At 33.7% G+C, this 24,706-nt stretch overlaps 1 protein-coding gene and 1 long non-coding RNA gene across 3 annotated transcripts in view; one reads left to right on the forward strand and one right to left on the reverse strand.

Moving 5' to 3' along the window:
* The window catches only part of rffl (ring finger and FYVE-like domain containing E3 ubiquitin protein ligase), a 47,096-nt gene extending 22,390 nt beyond the window's left edge, over positions 1 to 24,706 (reverse strand). For both annotated transcript variants that reach the window (XM_073817972.1, XM_073817971.1), the window contains exons 1-3: positions 24,501 to 24,706; positions 23,765 to 23,844; positions 5,576 to 5,764 (exon numbers count right to left, since the gene is read on the reverse strand). In XM_073817972.1, the coding sequence (XP_073674073.1) occupies positions 5,576 to 5,752 (177 nt within the window). In that variant the 5' untranslated portion in view covers positions 5,753 to 5,764; positions 23,765 to 23,844; positions 24,501 to 24,706. The remainder of the gene's footprint in view (positions 1 to 5,575; positions 5,765 to 23,764; positions 23,845 to 24,500) is intronic.
* LOC141284248 (uncharacterized) lies at positions 12,178 to 15,907 on the forward strand. Its single transcript, XR_012338389.1, has 4 exons — positions 12,178 to 12,306; positions 12,385 to 12,444; positions 12,577 to 12,644; positions 15,473 to 15,907. It is a non-coding gene; the product is annotated as an uncharacterized lncRNA (long non-coding RNA).

Consider the following 24,706-nt stretch of genomic DNA (forward strand, 5'->3'; position numbering starts at 1 on the left):
AACTGTGACGTCCATCTTTAAACAAATCTGTTCGGGAAACCAGATCCCAATGTTACTCTACTCTTATGTAAGGTGTGTGTGCAGGAATGCCATGAGCGTGACAATGCACTACAGTAAGGAAGTGGTACAATGGCTGTGACATCGATATGCATCATCAGTCTGTCATTTGAGCCACAGTTTACAAAGTGGATTCCGGATAATTCTCCTCGTGAGGCGGGCAGGATAATCACTCTGGATGAGGACGCTCACACAATGACTCCAGTCACTAACTCAACTAACAGAGGATGTAAAATGTGGCATGATAACACTCATAATGGTGGCTATATACAGCAGCTCAAGCATTTTTCTTCATCTGTCAGTGGCATGCAGATGATGTCAATGCAAAGCATCAAGAGAGCTCCAATAAGGGCAATACACACAAAGTAATAATGTACAATCGATCCCCTATTTGACAGCACTGCCTAAATTTAAAGAGCAGCATAATTTACATTCAGCAGATGCTTTTATCCAAAACATTAAAAACATATTGGACTTTTAGACTGCTCTATGGCCGTCTTCTATTTGGAAGTCTATTCAGGTCAGAAAGTGCTTTAAAATGCTGCCTTAGTAAGCAGCTCTCAATGTGTAGGAGATTGTGTCTAGCAAAGTCTAATTCACCTGCATATGGTTCTCAGCAGATTAAGTCCATTCGTGTTTTTTAATAACACTAAACATGGGGGATTCGCCAATGAAACTACTAGAATGAGCACAGCTTTATGATCATCAGCAACACAGCCAGTTAGAACTGGAATAAACTCAACTAGACATTCTGACCTGAATAACTGAACCTTCACATGGGAACATCTAGAATAGTCTTAAGACCTGTTCACATGTTCACAAGCCTGCTTTGGTGTGTTGCAATTGGGTTCAAATTTTATTACAAATAGACTTTCACACATTATATGGTCAGTGCAATTTATTTGTGCTAACAGGATAAAAGCTCTTTTGAAAATGAGCAGTCTCATTAAACTACTTTATTATGACTTTATTTCTTCTGTGGAACTTAAAAGTAGATACTTTAAAGAATGTTTTTTAATGGTCTTTTGGGATAATTACTACAGCAGTGTAAATATCTTCTATATATATATTTTTTTTTTGCATCATCATATCTTATTCAAACTAAAAGTTAGGTTTAACTTGAAGAAACTGTGACAGAAATGTATTACTTAATGTCATGATGACAGTATTACTACTGCCACATTATTTTTTTATGGAATATTTACCAGAAAAATAATTTACCAGAATTTATTTACCAGAAAAATGTAAATACTAGGGTCGGGACTCGATTAAAAAATTTAATCTAATTAATTGGAGGCTTTGTAATTAATTAATCGAAATTAATCGCATTTTAATCGCATATAAATATTTGACCTGAGAACAGTGAGAATTAAGATTTTTACATGGATTTTTAGTACACCATTGAATAATGACTGAATACATAAGCTTAAGCTACAAAATATTGTTTATTTTTGTTCAACCAAGTCCAACAGACCATTGCAATATTGCCATGAAATTTAGCAAGAGGCACGTTCTTTAACGAGTCTTTCATGCCGAGAAATCTGCTCTTGTGTTTGATTAATTATGCATTTAAACGTTAATGACCAAACCTATTATTATAAATGTTGTTGCACATGGAATATAACGCGGATAACATTTAAAAAAATATTTTTTATCAGGTTACACACTGATTAATTATCACTCAAACCCCTTTCTCTACCTGTCCGTTGGTCGCGTATATCCTCCATGTTTGTAGTTTTTTAACACTTTTTATGCGTGTTTGTAGTTCTAATCGTTCACGGCGCAGTGTGTTGCGGGCAATATTAGCCGTTAAGAGTGTGCATTGATCGTTAAGTAGTAGACCATCCGGGAATCTTTGGAATACTTTTTTAAACATACTACGATTTGGGACATACAATACTATTTAGGACGGACGCAGCTTGTCTGAACCAGAGCCATATAAAAAAAATAATTTTATATGGCTCTGGTCTGAACGCTAGTTGGTGCTCCAGTATAATCGGTCCGCCGAATCTCATCCAGTGAGAAATGTTCCACAGTGCAAAACTTAGTGCGATTAAAATGCGTTAAAAAATTAACGCGTTATTTTTGTGTAATTAATTAATCTAAATTAACGCGTTAAAGTCCCGGCCCTAGTAAATACACACAGTATTTCTGTAAAATAATAACAATAATAGCATATTTCATAGGGTCTTGAAGATGTAATTGTGTTAAACTTTTTTTAAATAGCTGTTAAACTGTGTATGTTTCATAATTTCAATTAATTAGACATGCTTTTTGATTAATATTTCCTTAACTTAACCATTCAAACAGATTCTAGAAAAAATGAAAACGAAAAAACTAAAATAAGAAAAATGGAAATGGAAAAAAAAAAGCCAAAATGGAATTTGGGAAGAAATAAAACTGATTTTATAGGGCTCTACAGTTATACACAAAATAAAGTATAATAAAAATAAAATAAAAACTTGACTAGTCAACTAGTATTCTCAATGTCAACAGCTGCTGTTTTGTTTTGCCGAACTAGTCTCGCACATCCCTAATTTATATACTATATTTCTTTGAACTTGGCTTAGCTAATCATAAACAAGAACAGGAGTCCATTTTATAAACTTAATTTTGGAGTGAAGTATCCCATCAAAGACTTTTTAATCAAATTCATTTCCATGGTCTTGAAAGTCATGTGTGACTGAATAAGGTTTGTAAAAATAATAATTAAAATTCAGACTGATTCTCTTAATGAATCATTTGTACAGATTTGTCTTCAAGTTCACCCAAGTTCCCAAAAGTACATTACTTGCATTTGCTTCAAAGCCTTGCCAGTAAAATAACGTTATTTTGTTCGCGCACTGCTCTGTCATGTGGTTTATACGTGTGTAAACCTAAATAGCGCGCACTAAAAGCCTGTCAAACAGCGCCTGATTACTGGACTAAGCTATCTTTGGCGTCTGATTCGCTAATACTGTCAAAAACACACAAGGATTTCATATAAACACAGTTGAAAGTAAACTGTTGAGAGAAAAACAGATGCGTGGCTGTATATTAGATGTGTGCAGCTCTTAAAGTGACAGAAATAAACATGCTGCCGATTGTCATTAAAGGGACAGTTGACCAAAAAATGTAGTCACTCACATGTTGTCCCAAATCTCTATGAATTTTTTTCTTGTGCTGAACACGATAGAAGATATTTTAAAGAATGTGGATAACAGTAGCTGTCCTCACTGACTTTGATAGTTGGAAAACATAAATAAAATGCTATTGAAGTAACTGGGGACCGGCAACTGTTTGGTTACCCACATTATTCAAAATAAGTTTTATCTTCAACATGTTTTATGCTTAAAAAAAACTCGAGAGTGAGTAAATGACAGAATTGTAATTTTTGGGTGAATAAAACAAAACACGAAGGAAAATCACTCACTGCTCTTGACTGAAAAACTTTAATACAGTAGCTTTATTAAAATTCAATGTATAATCTATAGACAGTCAAGCGCGAAATTATTCATACCCCTGGCAAATTCTGACTTAGTTACTTTTTTTTTTGACCGGAAATGACACAGGCTTCTCCCAAAAGATAATAAGACGATGTACAAGAGGCATCACTGTGGAAAAAAATATTTCTCAGCTTTTATTTACATTTGAACAAAAAGTGTCATGTCCAAAATTATTCATACCCTTTGCAAACTGTCACAGTCTATGGGAAAATCCAAAGTTCTATTCCATTCCAAATAGTCCAAGCTGTTCTAAAGCATCCTATTTACCCTGATTCACTGGGAACAGCTGTTTTGATCAACTCAACAGGTGAAAAACAGAAGCTCTCTGCTGTTGGTTTGTGGACAGTCATGGCTAAGACAAAGGAGCTCGCTGAGGACCTGCGGCTGTGCATTGTGGCTGCTTACAAGTCAGGAAAGGGCTATAAGACCATATCTAAATGTTTTTGAAGTTCCAGTGGCTACAGTGCAAAGTATTATTAAAAAATACAAGATGTTCCGCACTGTGAAAAATCTCAGAGGACGTGGTCGGAAGCCAAAAGTGACACCTGTGCTGGCCAGGAGGATAGTGAGAGAGGTAAAAAAGAATCCAAGGATCACCATCAAGGCCATCCTGCTGGTGGCAACATCTCAAGGCAGACAGTCCAACGGACACTGAACACCGCTGGGTTCCACGGACACAGACCAAGGAGGACAACACTTCTCCAGATAAGACACACAAAAGCCAGCTTGGCCTTTGTAAATGCTCATCTGGACAAAGAAGAAGACTTCTGGTCTTCTGTTTAATGGTCAGATGAAAATGATGTAGCCTTCATTTGGCGTAAAAAAGGAGAAGCCTTCAACCCTAAGAACACCATCCCCACTGTCAAACCTGGTGGTGGGAACCTAATGTTTTGGGGGGGTTTCAGCCGGTGGACCAGGGAACCTAATCACAGTAAACTGCACCATGAAAAACAATACATCAAAATTCTCAACAACAACATCAGGCAGTCTGCAGAGAAACTTGGCCTTGGGCACCAGTGGACATTTCAGCACGACAATGTCTTGCTCCATTAAAATAATTGATTCTTTTAGTTAAAGACTTTGTCTATTTTTTTCAGAGTGCGAACCATCTACAGTTTCTTCAGCACGACAACGACCCAAAACACACAGCAAAAGTGGTGAAGAAATGGTTAGCAGACAAAACATTAACGTTTTGCAGTGGCCCAGCCAGAGTCCTGACTTAAATCCAATTGAGAATCTGTGGAGGGAGCTAAAGATCGGTGTGATGGCAGGGAGACCCTCCAACCTGAAAGAGTTGGAGCTCATCGCTAAAGATAAATGGGCAAAAATACCAGTGGAGACATGCAAAAAGCTGATCAGCAATTATAGGAAGAGTTTGATTTCTGTAATAGCCAATAAAGGCTTTTCTATTGATTATCGAGAAGGGTATGAATCATTTTGGACATCCCACTTTTTGTTCAAATGTAAATAAAAGCTGAGTAATATTTTTTTTCCACAATGATGCCTCTTGTACACCGTCTTATCTTCTGGGAGATGTCTGTGTCATTTCTAATAAAAAAAAAAAAAAAAACACTTGCTGGTTGAATAAAAGTAACTTTAAGTCAGAATTTGCCAGGGGTATGAATAATTTCGGGCTTGACTGTATATAGTGTAAATAGTGTTTTATATCTATATTCGTTATATATGCTACTGATAAACACACCTACTGAACCTGAAAATTAAAACACTGTTTGTGTATTTGTAACATGTAGCCTATCTTTGTTCGTATTTTGTAATAACAAAGATAAAATGATGACAAAGATTTTTCTGTTTGCCCACTTTGGCCTAAACATCCGCCATTCTTTATGTTTTATATTTTGTTACCTTGTAATGTTTTGGTTTTAAAAAAAGGAAATTTGGCTTCTTGTAAAATAGTAAAACCAACATGACAAAGAATCGTGATAAAATCGTGATTTTTGAAGAAAAAAAAAAAATGTGATGATATTTTTGCCATATCACCCACCCCTAACTAACGTTAGTATAAAAATGATTACCTTTCTGGCTAGGCTGTCGAAGCGACCTCCACAGGCCTTGCATGTCTGTTCTGGAGCAGGGGGAGATGGGTAACTGCTGAAGCCCGAGTTGGTGAAGGCCTGATGACGTGTGCTACTTCTGGTGTCCTCCACGGTGGAATCATCCAGACAGAGCCAGCCGCAGCAGCTGGCCCACATGCTCCACACCGACTGTGAGAGTCACAAAAAGAGACTCTTAGATTACATTATACATACACACATTCATATTAAAGCAACGTAGTGTCCAAATACAATCAAACCACCTTAGTCTCGGAAGACAAAGAACATCCTTTATAAAAAAGTGATTGATCTGCTCTATTCAATACCCTTGGAAAGAATTAGCAGCATGAAAAAGTTTATCCAGCGTCTGTCAGGATGGCCAGTAAGCTCTCAGCTGGAGTCATTTGGCTTAGGAAGAAGTAGGACTTCCATCATTTATTCAAAGGCTGTGTGCCGTCTAAACCACAGGAGCTGTGCAATACTCCTACTAGGATGACACTGTATCCTTCTCCTGCTCACACACACACACACACACACACACACACACACACACACACACACACACACACACACACACACACACACACACACACACACACACACACACACACACACACACACACACACACACACACACACACACACACGCTCCAAATAAAGGCTGGCTGATCTAGTAGCACTGCCATGGTTACACCTCTCGTGGTTTGGGCACAGTGTTTGAATGAGCTGATAAGATGAATCATTCAAGATAGTAAAAACAATCAGTCGTGGGTAACTCCCTCCACACAACACTCTCTAAAGGATATTACTTTGATACCTAGTAATAATCTTGACTAAAAGTCACATGCAAGTATTTAAATTAAAAACCTGTATGACTAGCATTCACACGATACAATGTAGTTATTGTCAACATTAAAGCAAAATTGACACCTCTTACTGTCTAGTCATTAAAAAGTAAAAAAAAAAAAAAAAAAATCTTTTTGATATACATTTTCTAATTTTACCCATTAACTGGTTAACACTAACTAAAAGAACTAGTTGTGGTGCTGCTCAATTTTCTGTTTCTGACACACACCTTTCATGAAGAACAATATTTACCTGATATTTATTGACAAAACCAGTCTTAAAGCAGCACGGGTATATTTGTAGCAATATCCAAAAATACATTATATGAGTTAAGATTATCGATTTTTCCTTAATGCCAAAAATCATTATGATATTAAATAAAAATGTTACGTTCCATGAAGATATTTTGTAAATTTCCTACCATAAATATATCAAAGCTTCATTTTTGATTAGTAATATGCATTGCTAAGAACTTCATTTAGACAACTTTAAAGACTATTTTTTGATATAGGCAATATTTTGATTCCAGATTTTCAAATAGTCGTATCTCAGCCAAATATTGTTCTATCAAACCATACATTAATGGAAAGCTTACTTATTTAGCTTTCAGATTATTTATAAATCTCAATAAAAACATTTTTTTTTAAAAAGACCCTAATGTCTGGTTTTGTGGTCCAGGGTCACAAAAATGCTTGTTTACACTTATACAATATGGAATAAAACAATAGTGTTTTTTTGCACATTAATCTGTTGAAACATTTGTTGACTTTTACATATTTATTTATTTATTTACATGGTTCTTTTTGCTATTTTGAAAAAAGTTATAATTTTATTTTTCCATATTATAATATACATATTGTAATGTGTTTTTGTAATGCTATTCAATACCTTGATAATACATTATACCATGATCAACGTTAAAGCAAGCAATTATTGTCTCAAAACAACAGAGAGCTTTTCTTCCATTCATTTGCAAACTAAATCTAATCATCTTCAGAGTGCTGACCACAAACACCAGAGTGAAAGTGTGTGTGAACAGTGCTGATGCAAATCAGTGTCTGATGAACAACAAACAAAAACAAGAGTTAAATCTCACGATTGTGATCAATCATTGCTATCACTTCCAGGTACTCATGCCTTCTCTAGTTTTCACAACAGGTGCAAATAAAGAGAGACTTTATTACTTTTGGGAATATTACTGTTGAGACACGCTGCAATGTTCTTTGGTTAAAGGATTAGTTCACTTCCAGAAGAACAAAAATGCACAGATAATGTACTCACCCCCTTGTCATCCAAGATTTTAGAAAACATTTTAGGATGTCTCTCCATATAATGGATATGTATGGTGCCCCCAAGTTTGAACGTCCAAAATGTTTTAATGCAGCTTCAAATGACTCTAAACGATCCCAGCCAAGGAAGAAGGGTCTTATCTAGTGAAACGATCAGTTATTTTCTAAACAAATTGACAATTTATATACTTTTTAACCTCAAACGCTTGTCTGGTCTCTGCGATGCGCATCCGTTGTCTGTGTAATCTGGGTCAATACAGTTAGGGTATGTTGAAAAACTCCCATCTCGTTTTCGTCTTCAATATCGCTGTTTTACCTTTTTTAGTAAAGGACGTTTGATCTTCTTTGTATGTTGACTTTGTAAACACTGGGTCGGTACTTCTGCAGCGATCACAGAGCCTTTGAGATTAAAAAGTATATAAATTGTCAATTTGTTTCAAAAATAACCAATCGTTTGGCTAGATAAGACCTTTCTTCCTCGGCTGGGATCGTTTAGAGGCCTTTGAAGCTGCGTTTATACTGCATTTTGGAAGTTCAAACTCACAGGCACCACTAGGGCTGCACGATATTGGGAAAAAAAAAATTTTGGAAGTTCAAACTCACAGGCACCACTAGGGCTGCACGATATTGGGAAAAAAAAAAATACATTGCGATATATTTTTTTCCTGCGATATATATTGCGATGTGTACAAATTCATTTATGTTCATCAGGTGTTTTGAACTGCTTAAAAATCAAATAATAATTCAAAAATAATTGGGATAATTTTGTAAGCATTTTCAAAGAATAAAAAAAAAAAATGTAAAAGTATAATCAAAACCCTGAAATAAAATACTTTTTAAAGCTTATTTTGGGTAGTTTCATAAACAGTTTGACTCACCTTATTCACTGTCAATTCAGTCAAATCAAGGCTCTAATATGTTATGAAATTAATAATGAATGTTGCTTTTGCCCTGATGAAAGGGAACTTATTTTGAGAATGAAAAGAGGGCACTTCATTATCACATTAAGGAATTAACATGAGTGACTAAATAAGTAATTTAACATTTTATTCAACAACTTCTTTTTTGAAAACAGATTAGTAAATATATTTTGTCACAAAATTTGAAAAAATAAAATATATATATATATATATATATATATATATATATATATATATATATATATCAGAAGATTTTATTTTATTAGTTTTGCATACTTTGTTTAGCCAAAGTAAAACAAGTGTTGCTCATCAGCTAACAAAAAAGATTAAACTTTTCAACAACTCTGTAAAATAAATTGCCTTCTTTCTCAGAACTGTTGCATAAAGTAAATATAAATATTCAAATACACCAATTTGGTGCTTCTGTATGCATTAACTTACTCATTGAAGCGGTTGTTGCCGCATAATATTCCACTTGTGCCTTGCATTTGTTGTACAGCTCTGGGATGGCAATTTGAGAAAAATAAGTGCGTGACGGCATAACATAAGGCTTGTCAAGCGAGCGGATCATGTTTGTAAAACCCTGCTTGGTGACCATGTTTATTGGTACCATGTGTTTGGCAAGGTGAAATGTAATAGCATCAGTGACATCTTCTGTCACTTAGAGCCCTTCTCGTAAGGCGTCACACTGGCAAACGCATCCGAAATAGTTTTTTGCTTTGGACGGCAATCTGATCTGGTTTTGCATTCGTCATACAGTGCTTTGTGGTGCCGACTTAAATGGTCAAACAAATTCGTAGTGTTTCCGCGAGTTGTGGCAACAACTGCCAGGCACTCCCGACAAAGCACCTGTTTTTGGTCAACATCATCGTTTTTGTATCCAGAATACTTCCATACGACCGACGTTGCGTTTCTTTTTGCGACCAAATCTTCCATTTCGACACTTTTCTCCCGTCCCGCGCTCATTTCGTCATGCGCACCAAAGAGTATGTGAGCATGCAGAGACTGCATGCATGAAGTAGGTGAAGCAATGTGTGCTTTGTAGTTTTTAAAGAACCCTTAAATATGAGTTAATTATTTTATATTAGACAAATATAGATCCGTGAATAGAAAGTTTAGAAGTAGAGAAAGTAAATTTTTTAATCAGACACACATAATTTTATTTTGCCCAGCATCGTGACTGCCGCGATGTGACTATCGCGCATGCATACATCGAGATGACGATGCTGAAACGATGTATCGTGCAGCCCTAGGCACCATACATATCAATTATATGGAGAGAAATCCTGAATTATTTTCCTCAAAAAACAATGTCTTTATGACTGAAGAAAGAAAGACATGGACATCTTGGATGACAAGGGGGTGAGTACATCATCTGTAAATTTTTGTTCTGAAAGTGAACTAATCCTTTCACAAACAGCTCTGAACAATAGACTGTGAACTATGTCCACTGTTCACAATCCAATACATACGGATATAATTCAGCCATTTCTTGTTTTGACTTATGTTCTGTTTCATTCTGAAATTTGTAAATATGACAAACCAGACTTCCAAGACCACTTACACTTTTCCTAAGTATGTATGGATAATGTCATGCTGCTAGGGCTGATAACAAAAAAAAAAACTGTGCTTTAAAAAAAAAATACTGAATACTTTTATGCAAGTCTAAAGTAGTCTAACACAGAAATTGAATGTAATTATTTGAATGTAAAATAAAACAGCGTATTCACTGTAATAGTTAAACATGCTTTGTTTCTTATTATAACTACAAAAGTCCTTCATATTCAAGATCAGTGAGTGAGTTTTCTCCTTGAATTTTTACGTTTTATTAATATTAAGCACAGAGACGGCGGAAGGAATATTATCTGTTGCCACTTTAAGTGACACACGGATCAAACATTGTCATTCTCAACTGTTTATGATCATTTAAGACATAACTGACAAGGGTTTACATGAATAATCACCAAGCGTCTCGTTTTAAAATATTTTTGCGTATTTGACCGTTTAGGCGCGCACCTTGAGCTAAAAGATAACTTTACATGTCCGTGTTCTGCTCCGTCTCTGAGCAAGTCAACAGCGCAAGTTGTCTTACATGCTATTAAAAACACAACATCAAAGAAACATTAATAAATCAAGCACGTTCCCATTTTATGAAAGCCACGTTACATGATTTTGCTGATTTGCATGTGAAATTAGGCTTTTACGGAGGAGCAAAATCACACCACTGTTAAGGGGGCAGAATGGGGCGCAATTATCGGTTCATGTCAATTGTATTTTTATGATCGTATGAAGCAGAAATCGAAATCGAAACCGAATTTAGATTAATTGCACATCCCTACATGCTGCAAAACTTGAAAAACAGCAAGAATCACACAGAGACTACAAAGCTAAGCCAACTGAGACGTCAAACAACAAGGAAGTCAAGTTACCCAGCAGGACTGGCCAGATTCAAGGCCTACTGTACTAACCGGTGCCGTAACACACAGTCAGTGCGATGGCAACCCAGAGAGACTCTCCTGGCACTGAAGGAACAAGCAATCAAGGTTGATTTCTGCCTCAACAAGCAACAAAGTCCAAAGAAAGGGACTAGCTAACAGTAGGATCCTGTCTGACAAAACCTGGAAAACAAGAAAATAATCTCCCCTAGAGCTACATCCAAAACTGTTCAGATCAGCCTGAGGAAGGAAGGTGCCGCAACACCATTTTGCTTGAACCTCAAAAACGTGTGAGCTTACACACTGTAAAACCTAACAGTGGAATTCGTTAAATGAAATGAGTTAATTTAACTCAAAAATTTCTAAAAGTTATTTAAACTCAATACATATTAGTGATGTAAACTCAAACGCGAATTAGGTTAAGCAGAACTAATTTTAAATAAGTTACTAGAAATTAATTCAATCTATTATTGCCATACACTCTATGTCTATGATCGATCACAAAATATTTAAAATAAATATAAGCTTAATCCATGATTTCTAATATAGTTTTTCGAGAAGTCACGTTTGTATAATATAGGGTTCTAGATTAGATTAGATCTTTCAATACTAGATAAATAGCCTAACTAAATGGTAATATTACTTTTAATAATAATTAAACAACCATAATAATAAACTATAATAATAACGATAATATAATAAATACATACATCTATTTCATTTAGATTTAGATTTATAATTTTAAAATAATTACTTTTACTGGAGGCAAAATATTTTCCGGGTTTTTTCAAAAACCGCGCGCATTTTTTCAGTCAATCACGTCTGCTCATGCTCATCCTCTCACTCACGTCACGGGATCACAGTAGGATGGATTGCGACGTAGTCCTGGAAAATATCAGGTAAGTTAAGCTTTTCAAACTTCTTTATTGCTGTTTTAAGCACTTTCGAACGACTTTGTCAACTTTATTGTGTATAACGTTGTCTAGCAAAGATCAAGCAGCTATGGCGTCATTACATCAAAGTTATCAACAGGAGGTGTTAAATATGCAGTGTTATGTTACACAACGGGTTGTCAGTGATAAATTAATAAATATGTTTTGTGGTTTCTCACAGTCGGACACAAACGAGTCCAGCAATTTTTATTTTTAAACTGGAGAGGCGGCTGACAGACGAACTATCTTCCACATCTTTAACCGTCACTCGCGCCACAGCTCTGAAGCAAGGTAAAGCAAACACACATTCCCTATTTTCAAAAATGTTTAAACTTTTTGTTAATCGTTATTTATTATTTGCTTTGTCAGTTTCATCTAGAATATCCATGTGACGCTGACGTTTAACGTTACTATACTCGCCCAAGCCCGGTGAGGAGCGTTTATACTCTGTTTTGTTAAAATTAAGTTAGTTAACATTTTAGACTGTTATTTGCTCCTCATGTTGTCTTATTTAAAAATCATACTAACAAATTGTCATGTTTTTCACATCAATCTTTTCAGAGCTAAGCCAGCTAGGGGTGGTGTGATGTCATTGGCAACAAGCTGCTGCAGTAAAAGCCTAAAATGAAGTAAGTAGAATTCACATTATATTTATATGATGGGCTTTAGGATATATACAAATTGATGGGCTTTAGTGTTTATTATGAAATTACAAGATGTAATTTGTCACGTTATAAAAAGTAAAGTTCTTCAGTTTTTATTTTTTGATGAATTGCAATTAATGCAATTGCAATTGTGTCCAGAATGGACCTTTCTCACAACTTCCGTATTTTGCGCCGGAAATACGTAATTGCTGTGTAAACCCATTTCCGCCCCGGTATGCCGGTAACCAGTTAAACAACGTGAAAAACGCTTAACGTGGCTTAATGTATGTAAAAAAACGACCAGGAAACCGCAAGTTTCTGTCAGACCTTACGTGGAACAAACATTAACTACTATCAAAAGAACAAGCCCTTATTCCACATATAAAGTGAATAATATCACGTTAAGCGTTTTCTCCCCCATAGAAGCCCATTATAAGGAAACAGCTTAACGTGGATTACGTACCTCAACAGCGACCAGGGAAAACCAAACGTATGTTAAATTTGACTTATAATAAATACTTGCTGCTGTCAAAAGAACGAGCTCTTATTCAGCATATAAAGTGCGCGCCCCATAGAAGTCCATTATAACAAACAATGTTAAGCTTTTTCCTTAATGGAGTTCTATAGGGAGAAAAGCGTGATATTATTCACTCTATATTATTCACTTTATATGCTCAATAAGAGCTAATTATTTTGACAGCAGAAAGTGTTTATTATAAGTAAAATTTTAAGCCACGTTAAGCTTTTTTTTTTTTTTGTATAATAGACTTCTATGGGGCGCGATCACTTTATATGCTGAATGAGAGCTCGTTCTTTTGAGAGCAGCAAGTGTTTATTTTAAGTGAAATTTAACAGAAGTTTGGTTTTCCCTGGTCGCTGTTAAGGTAAGTTAATAAACCAAGCTGTTTCCTTATAATGGGCTTCTATGGGGGGAGAAAACGCTTAACGTCATATTATGCACTTTATCTGTGGAATAAGGGCTCGTTCTTTTGATAGTAGTTAGTGTTTGTTCCAAGTAAGGTATGACAGAAATTTGGGGTTTTCTGGTCATTTTTTACGTACGTTAAGCGTGTATAAACGCGGATAAACTCTTAGTGGAAAAACGTATATCCTTTATCCAATTTGTTCCTCTTTGTGACAGAGTTTTCCTACACGACTCTTATGGGGTCTGCAAAAGTTATCTTTGACAAACCAGCGAGGGAAGTTGTGTAGACTCTCTCCATTTTAATTTTAAATTACCCGGCTTTCTGCTGTGTTGACATTACACAGGAAGTCTGCATACCCTGCGATTGCGTATTTCTGGTTTCTGTGAAAAAGGTCTATTACCAGCAACACAAATTCAATCTCTGCTCTTCTGAAGCAATACTGTAATTTTATGTGAATATTAGATTTGAAATTTAGACCTAAACAATGATCAATGGTGAATACACAGCACAGATGAAAAATGGCAAACCTCAACTAGCATCCCACAAGAATAACATCATGACATCTAAGGACCAGTAATGTTTGTAGTGTGCTACCATTTTGATTCAGTCTGAATTGGCAGAGTGAATGACATCTTAAATTTCAGGTTGGCTGTCATTCTGTCAGTCTTTTTTATTTTGTGTTGCTTCAGAAGAATACCAGTGAAGTCTTTTAAGTTGTGATTATAGTTATAGTTATATACTTAATTAATACAGATGAAAAAAAGAAATTTTATAGGTATAGGAACATTCCAGTTGCGTAGCTGTCTATGGAGGCTCAGAAAGTTCTCAGATATCATTAAAAATACCTTAAAGGGATAGTTCAAACAAAAATGTTTAACTCAAACCATTGCATTCTATCAGTCATATAATGGCAGTCAATAGTTACCAAATCTTTGAGGGAAAAAAAACATACACAGACAAAACCCAATTAAACCCTGCGGCCCGTGGTGATAAATTGAGATCTTGAGACACAAAACAGTCTGTCTTGTGCAAGAAACTTAATAGTATTTATATCATTATTTACCTCTGATCCACCGGAACTCTCCGCTGTATGGAGCGTGTTCACAACAACCGGTGCATGGTGCGTCAGCGTGCTCTGGCGATTGTAGTCGATGAAAAGTCAACACTCCCAGATGGGTTTGCACAAGAAAACGTAATCTTTTAGTTTTTAATCAATTGCCAGAATCAGGATAAGCACAAGTAATTATCATTTTGAGTAGCCACTATGCACTACGTAAACAATGAGTGATGTGTACACATGACAGACCGCTTCTGTGCGTGCATCTACTATGGCAGATCACGTTGACGCATCATGCACCGGCTGTTGTGAGGACAGTAGAACGTTGCGATCGATCAAAGGTAAATAATAATATAAATACTGTTCAGTTTTTTGTACAGACCGATAGTTTTGTGTCTCAAACCTCAATGTATCGTCACGAGCCACAGGGTTTAAATTGGAATACGGGCTTGGAACAACATTAGAGTAAGTAATTCTCATTTTTGGGTGAACTATCACTTTTTCTCTCTGTTCTGTAATAAAGAACCTTAGATTGTCAAATTAAATAGTAAATTAGTAAAATGAATTTATGTAAATTAAATTAAATCTCTAAAACATTTAGCTGATATTCACATCTGAAAATCCTGCTGATAAACAACTCTGGAAGTTGTGATGTGAAAATTAAAGTACTACAGGTTTTTTGTTTTAAATTGTGTACATACCTTATTGAATAAACACTTTCCCGATCCTTCACACCTTTATTGTAATTTATGAAAATGTAAATATGTCTGATTTGTTTAGATATGATGATATTTGGTGACGTACACTAACAAAACTTTTACTGCATTTAGAAAACGGGAGCCTGATCAGGTGCAGATGGCAGCTGTCACCATCACTGTTTAGGAGGAAGAGGGAACATTATTCTTAAACCCAATGGAATGTCAGCAGAGACCACGTCAACTAGATGAGCCCCAGAGACAGATCATCATTGAAGACCTCATCACCTAGACGGCCATCGACGCAAGACCACGAGAACCAGATGAGTCCTCTCCAATCTGACTTTGTGGCAACATGGAACTTTTGCATCTATGTTAATATTAGTCAGTTTCTTTCTTATTCTGAGGTTGCTGTAGCCACCAGGTCTAGTCTGTATCCAGATCAAATGGTCACTGCAGTAATGTAAAGTTGCTTTGACACAACTTGTATTGTAAAAAGCATTGTATAAATAATTTTGACTTGGATGTTTTGATAGTATCTGAAGATGATGTCTGCCAAGTCTTGGCTCAGTGTACGGGTTTTTTTTTTTTTTTTTGCACTAATGTATACCCTTATAGTATACATACTTAAGATTAACAGTACTTTCTATACAAAATTCAAGGAAAACTTTTTTTTATATATTTTATTTTAAAATTGATCCACTGTGTTTCATATCATTTATTGTTATTATTTTTAATATCATCAATTATAATTAGTATTTTAAAAATTTTGTTAAACATTTCCTTGTTTTTGCTGTCTTTGCTTATTTGGTGAAAAGTCTGATAAGATAGCGTAAATGTTATTTTTTTTAACTAAACAGATCAATTATTTTTATTTATGCTTTAAAACATTTGTTGTATTTCAATAAATACTTAAGAAAACCCACCTGTTCTGTCATTATTACCAGTGTTTTTGGTACGTCTTATGTAACTTTATTGCTTTGAGTTTGATGAACTTAAACCATCTAAGGCAATCGGTTTCCTCAAACCATTCAAGTAGCAAAAAGTTGATAAGACTTAGTGGGATTGGTTACCTGAATTCAAACTGACTGAGTGGAATAAACTTACATTTTTAAAGTTGAGTTAACTCAAATAATTGCCTAAGCTAATGTTAAAAAGAATAAGTTAATTAAACTCAATGTATATGAGTTTATAGTACTCATATTTTCGGGTTTTACCAAACTTAAATGGTTTAAGGCAATCAGTTTCCTAAAACGGTTTGAGTTACCGTAACTTGTCGGGTTTTACAGTGCACATCATGTTAGACTTACTGGCTTTGACACATCAGAGTCTGCAAGATTTCAGGATATGAGGGGGAACACTATTTACTTCACAACAACAAACTGGCTTCCTGCGTGTCGGTTACACCACAGTTGATTTAGTGATTTTCATTTGGCAGACAAAGGCTGTTGTAAATAATAATAATTATTTTAAAATAAATAATTAATTAGATGGGTTGTTATCTCAGGATGGTTTTTACCACAATAACATCTTTGACAAATAAATACAAAATAAATACACCCATCTATACATTTTCCAAACCTCTTGCCACATGCAGGGTTGCTGGAGCATATCCTAGGGCAGTGGTTCTCAACTACTCTGCACATTTTGTATATTTCTGAATCTGACACTCTCAGTTCAGTTCATGGATCTTTCTCCTAATGAGCTGATGATCTGAATCAGGTGTGTTAAATGAGAGAGACATACAAAATGTGCAGAGCAGTGGGTCCCGAGGACTGGAGTTGAGAACCACTGTCCTAGGGTAAATAAATAAATGTCTATAATTCATTTAAAACATGTTAAAAATCACAAAAGAGTTGCACTGAACTCAGTTCAATTTCGGTTGTCAAGCTCTTGATTTTATTTAATTGGATATTCCTGTCAGTTGGCACATTACTAGAATATTAAAGATTAAAACAAACAAAGTCTCATCATTTTTACATTATCATGAATTATTAATTATTAAATACCATTATTTTTTAAGAAAACAAAAAATATTTTATATGACATTCTACAACTTGTACTAATCTTGCCATGTTATAAAAAGCCTATTTGACAATTTACATTTTTTTCTGTATGTTAGTTGCACCACATGACTTGATTTGGCAGAAAAAAAGATCTAAAATATTATTAACCAGTATCTTCTTTTTTTTATTTTGTTTTGTTGAATTTATATGTACAGTACAGACCAAAAGTTTGGACACACCTGAATGAGGTGGTGTGTCCAAACTTTCGGTCTGTACTGTAGATATGAATTCAACTGAAAAAACTTGTGAAAAAATATCTTTCAGGTGGTCAAATAGCAAATAGTGGATCTCCAGCCACCTACTGGTAAAAGTTATTTGTAGTTGTTGTTTTTTTACTTTTAAAACTGGATTTTCCAAAAGATGGGCAAAAATCTTACACTAAACCATGTGAAATTATCCATGTTATCCCCATGAATTAAAGTTAGAAATGTGGGTCTTTTATGAAGTGAATTTTTACATAAAAAAGCAGTTTTTGTATAAAAACACATTTAAAAAATATTTATTAATTTGTATATATTTAAAAAATATCACTAGCCCACTGAAAACTGCACAAATGTAGAGTAAAAATATTAATAAACAGAAAAATATACAGTACAGACCAAAAGTTTGGACACACCTTCATTTGAATGAGAAGGTGTGTCCAAACTTTTGGTCTGTACTGTGTATATATATATATATATATATATATATATATATATATATATATATATATATATATATATATATAGTTTGCCTCTGCAGGCATTTGTTATAATGCATAATGTACATTAGCTTTACTGTTTAATGCATTATGTATTTGAACAGTTTTGTTCAATAAAACCATATGACTACTTGATCTAATTATTATTAAATCATTGATATTATACATGTACTTAAGTCATTTTAAAGGCTATTATTAACTTAGGTCTATTTTATTATTACAAAAAAAGAGATAATCATCCAATTACTCGATTAATCGTCAGAATAACTGACAGATTACTTGATTACCAAAATAATCGATAGTGACAGCTCTATTGTGATTATTGGATGACATCAACTAAGCATAGACTACAAGAACAATTTAAAAATTGATATCAGTTCACGAAAATGAATACTGATTAAAATCAATAGTGTCAACTCAGCCTTAAGTCGGTCATTGGATCTATCCACCATCTTACATTTTTAAACAAGAAACCAAAACTTGCATTCATGTTGAAAAAGAAAAAAACCCCGCAACAAAAAACTATCCTATTCGCATTACCCGGCGTCAGCAAACATGGCAGCACGTGCAAAGTTCAAAACAACAAATGCTCTCACAGTCCTCACCGACCAGCTGACTGAACATTGTTACCGCTGGGCTGTCATAAAATATCCCAGCCCCCCTTTAACCCTCCGGCCTGCAGTGTCAGTACACCCAAACGCTCCCTAGAAACAGACCAACAATAGCCGTACTGTGACTAGACAACAACACACACTGAGACAGAGCTCTCGACAGCAGGAGGACACTCGCAATGCCTGGACTGACTGCTGACAGGCCCGAGTAGAATTATAAATGACCCATTAGCCTTGACAACTACAGGGAAACTATTTGATATGAATAATCTGAACTGCTTTAAAGGTAAAATGATTGTTGCTCTATGCAAACCGGTGTGCGTGTTACACACTCCCTCTCGCACACACTTACTATAATGAGGCCAGAGGGAATTGTGTTAATGCATCATTTTTGTTTGTCTTTAATTAGAACGCTTAAATATAGTTTGCTAGAATGTTGAACCTGGGTTTAGTTCTTTATTTGAACAAGAGTTTAACAGCTATTACGAGTTCAGCACCCGAGAGAGACGCCCTGTAAGTAAGCAACCTGTAAATAACCCAAGACTTAGCAGCAGCACTGTGAAACACAGGGATAGAAAGTAAAACAAACATGGATTTGCATTTTCTGAGGGAAACACCAGCGCTTGCAAAGCAGCAAAAGAACAGAAGACAGACTGAAAAAATAGGGGTCACAGGGTAAAAGATAATGACGACATCATCATGACATCAGAGTTCTCAATTTTTGAATTTCACAAAATTCTAGTTTAGAACTTGAGCCAAATTTTTAGAATGTACTGTTTTTTTTTATGTTGGGTTTTATTGTTTTTGAAAAACTTTAAGAGGAATTTCTATTTAACTGTACTGGGGTGTAATCATTAAGTAAAATGGTGTAATTTATTTATTATTTTATTTTACACCTAGAATACAAGTGAAGATTTGTCAGCATTTTCAGTTTTAAGTAGCATTTTTACAAAGATTACAAATTATACATTCTGAAAATATAATAGTTTTTTTTAAGGAGTAATTTATACTAGTGCTAATTTGTGTGATATTTTACAACTTGAACTAACCTTGACCAAATAATCTGTTATTAAAATTTGAGTTTGAATTTGCAGTTTTATGTTCGTTTTTTCCCCATCTTGTTAATTGCACCACATGACTTGATTTGGCAGACAAAATCTAAAATATTATTAAACAGTGAAGCAGTTTCAGTGTTTGTTCAGGTGTTTTTAAGAAATCATAAAATATTACTAGGTTTATCATAAAATATTACTAGGCCAAACTAGGTTTTCCTTTCAAAAGGAAACCACCTTGACATGTTTTATTTCAATGCTCTTGGAAAACAATACCTAAATTAACTTTAATTCAGCCATTAAAAACGATTTCATCAGGTTATTAAATGAACAGGTGTATTCAGGTAACTGAAACTTTTGACTGGTATTGTAGCTCACAATTTTCAGTTTTAAGCAGCATTTTTACAAATATCATGAATTATTAAATCCTAAATATCAAATATCAAGGAGTCAAACTATTTATATCTTATTTTATAACTTGAACTAACCTTGCTGTTTCATAAAAAGACCAAATAATCTGTTATAAAAATTTGAGTTTGAATTTCCAATTTTAATGTTTGTTTAATTTTTTTTCAGCATGTTAATTGCCACATGACTGGATTTGGCAGACAAAAAAATAAAAAAATAAATAAAAAAATAAATTAAACAGTGAAGCAGTTTTTTCAGTGTTTGTTCAGGTGTTTCTATGAAATCATAAAATGTTATGCCAAACTAGGTTTTACTTTCAAGACTTTCGTTCTTTTAATGAGGCTTTTTTCCCCCATTATGATAGCACAACTAAACCGACCTGACATGTTTTACTTCAATACTCTTGAAAAAAAGCAAAACAAAACAAAAAAAAAAAACTAACTTTTTACAGCCTTTTTACAAATATAATGAATTATTAATTCATAAATATCATTGTTTTTCAAGGAGTCAAACTATTTTGTATCATATTTTACAACTTTAACTAACCTTGCTGTGTCATAAAAAGACCAAATAATCTGTTATAAAAATATGAGTTTGAATTTCCAATTTTAATGTTTGTTTAATTTTTTTCAGCATGTTAATTGCCACATTGAAAATATTATTAAACAGTGAAGCAGTTTTTTCAGTGTTTGTTCAGTGTTTTTTTAAGAAATCATAAAATATGCCAAAATAGGTTTTCCTCTCAAGACTTTTGTTCTTTTAATGAGGCTTTTCCCATGATAGCACAACTAAACCACCCTGACATGTTTTATTTCAATGCTTTTGGAAAAAAAAAAAAAAAAAAACTAAATTAACTTTAATTCAGCCATTAAAAACATCTAACATATTATTAAACAGTGATTTTTTTTCAGCAGTTTTTTCAGTGTTTTTTTTTTTAAGAAATCATTAAATATTATGCCAAACTAGGTTTTCCTTTCAAGAATTTAATTCTTTTAATGAGGCTTTTTTTCCCCATTATGATAGCACAACTAAACCACCCTGACATGTTTTACTTCAAAGCTCTTCGAAAAAAATACCTAAATTAACTTTAATTCAGCCATTAAAAACTATTTCATCATGTTATTAAATTAACAGGTGTATTCAGGTAAATGAAACAGTCTTACTGTTCCAAAACTTTTGACTGGCATTGTAGCTCACAATTTTTAGTTTTAAGCAGCATTTTTACAAATATCATGAATTATTCATTCAGAAACATCATTATTTTTCAAGGAGTCAAACTATTTTATATCATATTTTACAACTTAAACTAACCTTACTGTGTCACAAAGAGACCAAATAATCTGTTATTAAAACTTGAGTTTGAATTTCCAATGTTATGTTCGTTTTTTTTCAGCTTGTTAATTGTTAATAGTATTTTAGAAAATTTTGTGTGCCAAATCAAGTCATGCTAAATTTTCTAAAATCCTATTAAATAGTGAAGCAGTTTTTTCAGTGTTTGTTCAGGTGTATCTATGAAATCATAAAATATTATGCCAAACTAGGTTTTACTTTCAAGACTTTCGTTCTTTTAATGGGCTTTTTTTCCATTATGATACCACAACTAATCCACTCTGACATGTTTTACTTCAATACTCTTGAAAAAAAAAAAAAAAACTAACTGTTCAAAAACTTCTTACAGCCTTTTTACAAATATAATGAATTATTAATTCATAAATATCATTGTTTTTCAAGGAGTCAAACTATTTTGTATCATATTTTACAACTTGAACTAACCTTGCTGTGTCATAAAAAGACCAAATAATCTGTTATTAAAATTTGATTTTGAATTTCCAATTTTATGCTCTTTTTTCAGCTTGTTAATTGCACATGACTTGATTTAACAGACAAAAAAAAAATCAAAAATAATATTAAACAGTGAAGCAGTTTGTTTAGTGTTTGTTCAGGTGTTTTTAGGAAATCATAAAATATTATGCCAAACTAGGTTTTCCGTTCAAGAGTTTTGTTCTTTTAATGAGGCTTTTATTTCCATTATGACACCACAACTAAACCACCCTGACATGTTTTACTTCGATGCTCTTGGAAAAATACCTAAATGATCTTTAATTCAGCCATTGAAAACATCATCTTTTTAAATGAATAGGTGTATTCAGGTAACTGAATGTTCAATACCAGTCAAAAGTTTTTGAACATTATGATTTTCTTCTAAGTCTCTTCTGCTCACTAAGCCTGCATTAATTTGATACATTTTTTGAAATATTTATACTATTTAACATAACAGTTTTCTATTGAAATATATATTAACAAAGTAATTTATTCCTGTGATTTCAAAGCTACATGTTAGCATCAATACTCCAGTCACATGATTTTTCAGAAATCATTCTAATTTGCTGCTCAAAAACATTTATTAATATTATTATTAGTAATATTATATCGAAAACAGCTGAGAAGAATTTTTTCAGGTTCCGTTGATGAATAGAAAAATCAGAAGAACGGCATTTATCAGAAATAGAAATTTTTTGCAACATGATAAATGTCTTTAATCATCACTTTTAATTGATGAAAAGCATCCTTGCTAAAAAAAAGTATTAGTTTCTATAATTTCTTTCCCCCAAAAATAAATAAAAAAATATAAAATGTTATACTGACTCTACGCTTTTGAATGGTATAGTGTAAAAGTTACAAAAGCTTAAGTTACATTTATTTCCGATAAATGCTGTTCTTTGGACCTTTCTAATAATCAAAGAATCCTGAAATAGTAACTGTTTTAAATGTTGATAAAAATAATAATAAATGTTTCTTAAACAGCAAATCAGCATATTTGAATGATTTCAAAGGATCATGTGACACTGAAGACTACAGTAATGATGCTGAAAATTTAGCTTTGATCACAGGAACAAATTACATTTTAAAACATATTCCAACAGAAAGCTATTTTATTAGTTTTTATTTATTTATTAGTTATTTTAAATAGTAAGGCATTTTCAAATTTGACTGTTTTTGATCAATTAAATGCAGGATTTAACATTAAAACTTCAGTTTTAAGTAGCATTTTTAGAAATATTATGGATTATTAATTTAATTCATAATATAATTGTTTTTCAAAGAGTCAAACCATTTAAGATATTTTACAATTCGAACTAACCTTGCTGTGTCATAAAAAGACCAAATAATCTGTTAACTTAGTTTGAATTTCCTTTATTATTTTTTTATATATTTTTTCTTGCTTGTTAGTTGCGGTTGCACCACATGACTTGATTTGGCAAATTTCTAAAATATAATGAAGCAGTAAAGCAGTATGTAATTTTTTATAGTCATAAAGTATTACGCCAAACTTGGTTTTCTGTTCAAGAATTTAATTCTATTAATTAAGCTTTTTTTTCTCTCCATGATTATGATATCAGGACAACTAAACCACCTTTTTTACTTCATACTCTTGGAAAAAATACCTAAATGAGCTTTAATACAGCCATTAGAACATGCTCATCATGTTTTCAAATGAAGGTGGATTCAGGTAATTCAATGCATGAATAGCATTTCAATTTTACTTTTAAGATAAAAGAGTGTCAGTTAGGTTTAATTGGTGTTCTTACCTTGAAAATGAGTCAATGACTTGTGAACGGTGTGCTTCAGAAACAGACAGCCTGGGATATAAAATTCAAGCCATTGACATCTATAAAAAGAAGCCAAACAAGGCAAGACATTTATGAGTAACATTTACTGCATTTGCAATAAAAAGCACGTTCTCCTTTTACGCAAGAAGCTGAACGTGAGGATCTGGACATGACTTGATCGTATCTTCCTCTTTGTGCAAATCAACTTCGCAACTCAAAGCTCACACAATGACCTGGCAACCTCAAACATCCGTGTGTCAGATCACTCTTCTAAAACTTCCTCTTCACCTAGACCAATCGTGTGGCAGAAAAGTAGTACGAGTATATAAACTCTTGCCAAAAATTACAGAATTAGATAGTTTATATAGACTTTAAGCATTGCATCAGAATTGTGTGAGGTGTAGCTTGATTATAGCCTCCTAAAAATGTACAATCAAGATTCTAAACACACAGTTTACAGTATAAACATCATAATAAAGTATTAGCATATCACACTTTAGTGTTTCATAGTTGGAGTATCATGCGACACGCTCGAGCTGTGAGTTCACAAGTCACTAACGCAGAAACCAAGAGTTTAATGTGGCGAAATGTACAGTGACAAAGCTGACATTAAACACTGAAGAGATTTATTAATGCGAGTGAAAGTAAAAGACAGCAAAGTTTGTTTCATTTCCACTCTTTATTCACTCCAGACAGAGGACGATATTAAACTTACCTCGAATGAAACGAAGAGAAGCGCTCGGAAACCGCAGCCGCATATGTCCAAAACTCTGATTAATAATCCTCACCGAACAAATGAAGACATTAGGAGAAGACGTTCAATAAGCCATCCGGTTTTAATTTAATTTTACGGTTCAACTTTCACGGTCTCGCACTTTTGATGTTATCAGAACTTCGTCAGCGGAGCTCCGGTTTGTGAGG

This window comes from Garra rufa, chromosome 14, assembly GCF_049309525.1.
Source record: "Garra rufa chromosome 14, GarRuf1.0, whole genome shotgun sequence".
Classification (NCBI taxonomy): Eukaryota; Metazoa; Chordata; class Actinopteri; order Cypriniformes; family Cyprinidae; genus Garra; species Garra rufa.